The sequence below is a fragment of the Coturnix japonica genome, chromosome 11 (genome assembly GCF_054131305.1).
Source record: "Coturnix japonica strain WE chromosome 11, WE-NBRP24, whole genome shotgun sequence".
In the NCBI taxonomy this organism is placed as follows: Eukaryota; Metazoa; Chordata; class Aves; order Galliformes; family Phasianidae; genus Coturnix; species Coturnix japonica.
Window position 1 is genome coordinate 2,633,357 of NC_140673.1, and position 8,608 is coordinate 2,641,964.

Sequence of the window (8,608 nt, forward strand, 5' to 3'; positions counted from 1 at the left end):
ACATCTACCGCCCTCTCCCCACCCAGCCAGTGACAATGTCATAGAAGGCTACCACGTTGGTTGAGCATGACTTCCCCCTGGTGAACCCATGATGGCTACTCCTGATAACCTCCTTTTCTTCCAATTGTTTGGAGATGGCATCCAGCACAACCTGTTCCATCACCTTTCCAGGGACAGAGGTGAGGCTGACTGGCCTATAACTACCTGGATCATCCTTCCTGCCCTTTTTGAAGACTGGAGTGACACTGGCTATCCTCCAGTCTTCAGGGACCTCCCCCATTCTCCAAGACCTCTCTAAGATGATGGAGAGAGCGGTTCAGCAATCACTTCCGCCAGCTCCCTCAGCACCTGTGGATGCAACCCATCAGGCCCCATGGATTTATGGAACTCAGTGTCACCTAGGAGCTCACGGACCACCTCTTCCCTGACTAAAGGGAAGTCTCCCATTCCCCAGACCCTCTCACTAACCTCCAGGGTCTGGGATTCCAGAGGGAGAGCCTTTTCACTGAAGACAGAAGCAAAGGAGGTATTCAGTAACTCTGCCTTCTCAGCATCCCCCTGTTACAAGAACACCCCCCTCACTTAGTAGGGGACCCTCGTTCTCCCTAGTCTTCCTTTTGCTGTTAACTTACTTTAAAAAGCCTTTTTTATTATCCGTTATCACTTTAGGCAGATTCAATTCCAGGTGGCTTTAGCTTTCCTCATCACATCCCTGCAGGCCATGACAACATTCCTATATTATTCCCAAGTGGTCAGACCCTTTTTCCACATTCATGGACCTTCTTCTTCCCTTTGAGTTTGTGCATGAGCTCCTTGCTCATCCACACAGGTCTCCTGCCACCCCTTCCCGATTTCGTAGTCAGATGGATGTACTGATCCTGAGCTTGGAAGTAGCGCTGTTTAAATGCTGACCAGCTCTCAAAGGCCCCCTTACCTTCTAACACCTAGCCCACGGGATAGCTCCAAGCAGGTCCCGGAAGAGACCAGTGTTGGCTCTCCTGAAGTCCAGGGTAGCAATCCTACTTTTTACCTTGCTTCTTCCACTCTGGATCTTGAACTCCACCATCTCGTGGTCACTACAACCCAAGGTGCCCCCAACCTTTACTTCCTTAACATGTCCTTCCTTGTTAGTGAGAATAAATGAGTTTAAGGCTGAGAGCAGGGTACAATAAAACAAGAAACTTAAGAAGGAACTAGAAAAAGACAGAGTGATTTTTTCAGAGCAGAAATGAAGTTAGACTCAAGTCACGTGTTTTCGGTGGTGTAGGTTTTAATTCATCAAAATGTTTTTGGAAATGGTTGATAGCTTTAGCTTGTTTGTTTCTTCACTTGTTCTTGACCTTTCCTCTGTTGCTTATTCTGGAAAAGCAAATCTTCCTTTCCTCCTGTTGATCTGTCTAGACTAAAATTAAGAAGCTGATTTTCTTAACAGTGTCTGGTGTGATGCCATGTTTTGGCTTTAGGAGAAGAATGCCGATAGCGCATCAGAGCTTTGGTTGTTGCTGAGCCATGATGTACAGAGCCAAGGATGTTTCTGTTCCTCAGCTTCTCCTACTGTCCTGCCAGCGAGGGGGCTGGGAGGGGACAAGGAACAGGAAGGGGCACTCACACCATATGACATCATACAAAAGCAAATAAAACTGTGCGGATCTGGCCAGGGAGGGGGCAGACACTGCTCAGGGACAGGCTGCGCGTAACTTGGTGGGGGGGAAGAAATCACTTGTTTTGTAAATATGCATGTATATACACATACATACATACGCATATATATACATATACATGCGTTTTCCAGGATTGTTCAGCCCAGAAAAGGGAAGGCTGCAGGGAGACCTCATTGCGACCTTCCGATATTTCAAGGGAGTTTAGAAACTTCAGGTGAATAAACTTATTGCAAGTGTAGTGATAGGACGTGGCGGGAAGCAGGGGGGAGGATATTGTTGTCCAGTAGGAACACATCCTGGCTGCATAGCATGAGCAAGCCAAGGTATGTCCCCAAGTGAAGAGACATCCCAGTGAGGGCCTGCCGACCCCAACCAGCCCAGTGAGCAGCTCTGTGTACAGAGTACTGCTGTGCCAAGGCCACCTCTCCCAGGGGAAAGCTGTGGTGACTGGAGGCAGGTAGGGCCTTGCCTGGTGCTTGCCCTGCCCCTAGCCTACAGGTATCTGCCCCCTGCCTACAGCTCTCTGTCCTCCACAGGAGCCACTGCCGCATCACACACTGCAACTTGCTGCTGGTGGCCAGCTGTCATCAGGATGAGGCTGAGCCGCAGCCAGCCAGCTGCCCAGGCATGTGAGCAGAGCTGCCACAGTAGGGCCGTGGGGGCTGCCATATGGGGACCGTCCTCTGCCGGTTTGGCTATGGGGAGCCGGGCAGCAGATGCCCGTGGCTGAGCGTTCTGTGGGGCGTGAGCTGGAAGGACCGCGCTCACTTGGTGTTTCTAACTCGGCTTCTCTTGCAGGCAGGTGGGAGTTCACGCTGTCAGTGACCCGCAGCAGTGCCTGCGGGCAAAGGAGACAGCCTCAGCCATCCTTGCTGCCTCACTTAAGGTGAGCAGGGATGCCGGCAGCTGCACCCCCAGCATGCAGCAGCATCTTCTAATGCCCATAAGCTGCTTGCTCTGCAAGCAGCAACCTGCGCACCTGCTGCAAGAGGCAGAGCACGTGCCATAGGCATTAGAGGCGGCAGACTCCCAGAAGTTTCTCCAGGTCCTTCAGGGAACCTTGCATGTCCAAGACCTGGCAGTGAGATCTGAGAGCAGGGCGCCAGCCCTCAAAGACTCTAACTGTTCTCATGCCTCTGCACGCTAGAGCCAAGCAAGGGTACCCTGTGCGCTGCAGCCAGAAGCCCAAGAGTTGGCGTGCAGCTGGCAGTACCGGGGCATGGTGCATGCACCAGCAGCCTGGGAGCACCAGCAACAACTGCCCAGGTGCAAGCCACTAATGCTGGTAAGATCCCCATGGCTTGGACAGATGCTCGGGAGGGCACCCGAGGCACTGGTGCAGCCTCTACACCACATTCCCCATCTGCAAAGAAGGGCTCAGAAGGGGAGGCACGTCATGGCAAAGAGCAAACAAGGAGACTCTGTCCCATCTGTGCCTGAAGATGTGGAAAATTCAGCTTCTTCCAAGGCTGCACTTATTCCAAAGAGACAAGATCCCAGAGAAATCACCAGGATGGCCTGTGGATATTCTGCCACGATCCCAGCAATCCGCAGAATTCGTGATGAGGAGAAAAAGGACCAGATGTTGTCCAGATGGAATGTGTCCTGGCCAAACAGCGTGAAAGGGCCAGGGCACTGGAGATCCCAAGCAGCAGATGATGATGCCAACACTTCCGGCACTGCTCAGGGCACGCTTGGCATCTCTACCACAACAGCGAATGCTGAGGGCCAGTTTCTGGTATCTGGTGATTCCCAGACCTCAGACATAAGCGTGCAGGCTGTGCAGCAAGAGCTGGAAGAGCCCACTGAGGGAGAAACTGCAGGACAGTTTCTGGTGATTTGTTGTTGCACAGGTCTTGCCCCATCTGAAGAGGCAGAAACAGCGCGTTCAGCTTCTCTTCTGGACTCAGGCCCAGGGCCTGCAGGGCAACTTGAGTCTGTCTGCCTCAGTCACCAGAGGTGCAAAACACTCAACTTCTCCCAAGACTGCACACTGTCCAGAGGAGGCTAGTGCGCCGACAGCATGTGAGGGAGGGGGAAGAGAACAAACAGCTGTGGCCATGTCTGGGTTCTCCATACAAGCTCTGGGAGAACCACAAACGCTGTGAGATCCCAGAGAGATCTACTGGGAGGCCTATGGATATCTTCCAGTTCACCCAGCAAACTGGGGATCCGTGATGGGGCAAGGAAGGAACAGATGTTGTCCTGCTGGAATGGGTCCAGGGCATACAGAACGAGCAAGCCCAGGCTTCTTAGCCCCAAGCAGCTGATGATGGTGCCAGTGCTGCCAACACTGCTCAGGGCATGCAAGGTATCTCCATCACAACAGCGAGGGCTGATGGCCAGTTTCCTGCCTCTGGTCCTTCCCGTACTCGGTATATTAAGAGTGCACGATGCGCAGGGACAGACCACAGATGACAGACCAAGATGCCAATGCTGCTGGCACAGATCACAGCCAACTGGATGCCAGAGACACTGCACTGACAGCTGCCCTTACCCTGTAGTTTTTACTCTAATAAACTCTATACTTGCAGGCTGTAGAGGAAGAAAGACAATCTCAAGATGCTGCTGAAGCAGTCAGTGTCCCACCAAGCATATCAGATGCTTCATCTGCTGAGGCAAAGACCGTGCCTTCAGCTTCCCCTCTGGTTGCACATCTCAGACCGGAGGAACATTCATCTGCACGCAAAAGAGCGTAAAAGGCCATCAGCACGAGGTGAGAAATATCCATGTGGTCAGTACCAGGTGTGAAATGAAGGCACAGACTCCAGGAGCTACGCTGGAGTGTGCACTGTGAGGAGATGCCTGGTCATATCTACTTTCCATCCAGTTCCATGCACAAAGGTGGACATCCTCTCCATAACACTTGGCTTGCCTTCATGTGAAGGGCACGTCTGACAAGCCAGAAGATAACATGGAACTTGTGGAGTGTTGCTGGCCAGGAACCTACAGAGCTGTGGATTTGCTCTTGCCTCACAGGTTTCTGCAGAGTCCACAGGAGGAGCACAGAACGTCAGGAGATGGCCCAGATATGTCCACAACTGGGTGGAGAGACATCACAGAAAGGAACAACTGAGTTCAACTAGCTGTGGTGGCGGGGAGCATGCAAGGCATTGCCCAGTGCTTGCCCTGTCCCTTGCCTATAGCCATCTGTCCCCGACATGCTGCCACTCACCGCTCGTGGCCCGTCATCAGGACCACGCTGAGTCACAGGCAGCCGGCTGCCAGGCACGTGCGGAGGGCTGTCACAGTGGGCTGTCGTAACCGCCAGGGCTTTGTGACGCGGGCCGGCATCGAACCCGAAGGCCGTTGTGACGCGGGGCTGCCTTGAGGGGTCAGCGTCCCCTGGAGGGAGTGCCGCTCACTCTCAGGACAGCGGCTCCGTGAGGAGGCAGCAGCTCCTGGGTGCTTCCCTGTGCCTCTGTGCGAGGACGCGGAGATGAGCGAGAAGCGCGAGAAGGACGACTCCCAGCCCAACGCAGGGCTGCCACGCGTGCAGGAACGCCGCCAGGTGAGGCAGGCGGAGAGCAGCGGGGCCGGGCTCGGCCGGGCCGCCGGTGGCGACCTGGCCACCTCCATCTCACGCCTCCTTCTCCCCACAGGTGGGCCGCACGGCGCCGCGAGCGGTGCCGCCGGGCAGCCGGAGCCCGGGCTCGTCCCTCCACGGCGTCCATCTGCCGCCGCTGCCCGGCCCGGAGAGCTCGCGGGCCTCCGGGAGCCGCCGCGCACAGGTAGGGAGCCCGAGGGAGGCGAGGCCGAACGTCTTCCCGCGTGGCGCGGGGACCGCCCACATGAGCGCTGCCCTCGGTGCTCCGTGGGGCGGGAGCGGGACGGACCGCGCTCACCTGGTGTTTCTCCTCGGCTTCTCTTGCAGGCGGGCGGGTGGCAGTTCACGCTGTCGGTGACCCGCAGCAGTGCCGGCGGGCAACGGAGACAGCCTCAGCCATCCTTGCTGCCTCACTTAAGGCGGCCAGGGATGCCGGCAGCTGCACCCCGGCGTTCTGGTGCAGCAGCCTGCGCACCTGCTGCGCGAGGCAGAGAATGCACCATCGGCATTAGAAGCGTCAGACTCCCAAGACTTCCCCGAAGACCTCGGCAAACACCACACGTATCCAGTCGCAATACCAGCTGGGCAAACCCTGTGAGTGTGCCCAGGCTTCTCATGCCCCAAGCGGCAGCAGACGGTGCCAGCGCTGCCGGCACTGCTCAGGGAAGACTGGGCATAGGCTCTGTGACAACCAGGGCTGAGGGACAGATTCCTGCCTCTGGTGGTTCCCGAACCAGTGATGCTGGAGTGCAGGTTGAGCTGCAGGAGCTGGAAGAGGCTGCTGAGAAGGAATCCACGGGACAGTCATCTGGCAACCTGTGCAGCGCATCTCTTGCCTCATCTGTTGAGGCAGACGCTGTATGTGCAGCTTCTCTTCTGGCTGCACAGCCTGGGCCTGGAGGACACCTCGAGAGTTTGGCAGTAACCGGTACTGAAGATGGGGAGAACTCAACTTCTTCCAACACTGAATGCTCCTCTGCCTCTGATGATTCCCCAGCCAGGGATGTATTAGTCCAGGATTTGCAGCAAGAACTGGAAGAGAGCGCTGGGAGAGAAATTTCAGGACAGTTATCTGGCACCCTGCAGGCTGCCTCACTTGTCCCTTCTAAGGCACATACTGTGTGTTCACGATCTCCTCTGCGTTTTGGTCCTGGGCTTGCAGAACTCCTTGAGCCTCTGCCTGCATCAGTGCCGGAAGATACAGAAAGCTCATATTCTGAGGTTGCGTGGTCTGCAGTGGACTCCAATGCAACAATATTGTTCTTGTCAGTGTCTCAGAGAGGAGGCTCAAGTGAAGGACTAGCTACTGTCACGCCTAACTCCTCTGCAGAAGCTCTGGGAGAAGCAGAGAGATCGGAAGATCCCAGAGTGATCAACTGGCAGGCCCGTGGGTATCCTATGATCCCAGTACGCTGGAGAATTCTTGACGAGGATGGAAATGAGCACATCATGTCACGCTGGAATATTTCCTGGCCAAAGAGTCTGAGAAGCTGCGGGCAGCAAAGCCTCCAGGCAAGAGATAATGCTTCCAACACTGCTGGTGCTGCTCAGGACGTGCCGGACACGCAGCCCACAACATCATGGGCTGATGGCTGGTTTCTTGACTCTGCTGATTCCCGAATGTGGGCTATTAGATGGCCAGTTGAGCAGGAAGAGTCAAGCAATGACAGCAGCAGTGCTACTGCAGAGAGCAAGCAGGATAGCAGAGACACTGCAGAGACAGATGGGGGTGTGCACCTGCCCTCCTGTCTTTGCCCTTCGACATCAGAGGCTGTGGAGGAAGACTGGGAGTGTGACTCTGATGCTGCATCAGAGGCAGTCAGTGTCACACTCGGCACATCTGATAATTCATCTGCTGAGGTGGAGGACACATCTTCAGCAACATCTGTGGCTGCAGATCCCAGGCCTGAGGAGCAGGTGTCAGCATGTGTGGGATCAGATGTGGGCCCTCAGCATGAGGTGAGCAAGGCGTGTGTGGTTGGTACCAGGCATGAAATTGGTGATTTCCAATTGTTGGCTGGTAGACTGCCACTTGTGCAAGAAGACTCCAGCGATGACAGCAGCAGTTCTTCTAGCACTGCTGAGAGCATGCTGAATACCAGAGACACTGCAGAGACAGATGAGGGCATCCACCTGCCCTCCTGTCTTTGCACTTCAAAAGTGGATGCTGTGGAGGAAGACTGGGATTATTACTCTGAGGAAGATACTTCATCAGAGGCAGTCAGTTTAACACCCAGCACATCTGATAATTCATCAGTTGATGTGGAGACCACATCTTCAGCATCATCTGTGGCTGCAGATCCCAGGCCTGAGGAGCAGGTGTCAGCATGTGTGGGAGCAGATGTGGGCCCTCAGGACGAGGTGAGCAAGGCGTGTGTGGTTGGTACCAGGCATGAAACTGAGGCAGAGGCAGGAGAGGTGCCTGGAGCTTGCGCTGTGGCAAGATGCCTGGTGCTGTCTCCTTTCCAGCCAGCTCCACGCTTTAGGGTGGAGAACCCTTCTGTTACCCCTGCCTTACCTTCAAGCAAAGGGGCCTGGAAAGGCAATCCGTTCCTTGGGCGCGTGGCACCCACAGCATCACCGGGCAGTGACAGACTGGGTTGTGGTTTTGTTCTCTCCACACAGGTTTCTGCAGAGGCCAGAAAACGTGCACAGAGCTCCGTGTGCTTCAGAGATGCACCGGAGGATGGCCCAGGTACGTCCCCGGGCAGAAAGCCATGCCCACCAAGTGGCACGGAGGCCAGCGGCGTTCTGTGCCCTGCCACATGCAGTGCAGTCCTCCCAGGGAAATTCCATGGTGGTGGGTGGCAGGCAGGGCCGTGCCTCTGCCTCTTGCCTACAGCTCTCTGTCCCCAACAGGTACCACTGACGCACCACACGCAGCGGCTCGCCGCCGGATGCCAGCTGTCATCAGGATGGCGCTTCGGGCTCTGCGCAGAGTTTGCACCTGCAGCTGCATCAGGGGACAGGAAGAAGAAAGGCACGAGGCTGCAAACACCAGGCAGCTCCCAGAGACAACAAACTAATACACAGAATTGAAGAATGACCTGGATTGCAAGGGACTTCAGGGATCATGAAGTTCCAAACCCCCCTGCCTGGCAGGGCCACCAACCTTCCACAATTACTAGATCAGGTTGCCCAAGGTCCCATCCAACCTGGCCTTGAACACCTCTAAGGACGGGGCATCCACAACCTCCCTGGGCAGCCTGTTCCAGGGCCTCACAACGCTCCTAGTAAAGAACTTCCCCCTAACATCCAACCTAAATTTACCCTCTTTCATCTTAAGTCCATTTCCCCTTGTCCTGTAGTTGTAGAATAGCTCCCAGAGATGAAACACCCAATCCTGTAGATGTAGAAATCTGATTAAACCTTATCCCTTAACCCTATCCTGGCTGAGTGC

General features: G+C 55.3%; 2 protein-coding genes across 2 annotated transcripts; both read left to right on the forward strand.

Moving 5' to 3' along the window:
* Window positions 1–2,162: 2,162 nt before the first annotated feature.
* On the forward strand, window positions 2,163–4,360 carry LOC146758926 (uncharacterized). The gene is given in 7 exon segments (XM_085511938.1): window positions 2,163–2,572; window positions 2,574–2,708; window positions 2,710–2,780; window positions 2,782–2,823; window positions 2,825–3,056; window positions 3,058–3,495; window positions 4,196–4,360. Coding segments are annotated over 7 exon segments (1,098 nt in total). The 5' UTR covers window positions 2,163–2,557.
* A 341-nt stretch (window positions 4,361–4,701) lies between these two features.
* Window positions 4,702–8,247, forward strand: LOC146758927 (uncharacterized). Its single transcript, XM_085511940.1, has one exon. It carries the CDS (start codon window positions 5,101–5,103, stop codon window positions 8,245–8,247), a length of 3,147 nt encoding a protein of 1,048 aa, XP_085368066.1. The 5' UTR covers window positions 4,702–5,100.
* Window positions 8,248–8,608: the final 361 nt, after the last annotated feature.

Bases quoted from the DNA above. Each gene is read 5' to 3' on its own strand.
- LOC146758927 (XM_085511940.1), top strand. From the start codon at position 5,101: ATGAGCGAGAAGCGCGAGAAGGACGACTCCCAGCCCAACGCAGGGCTG.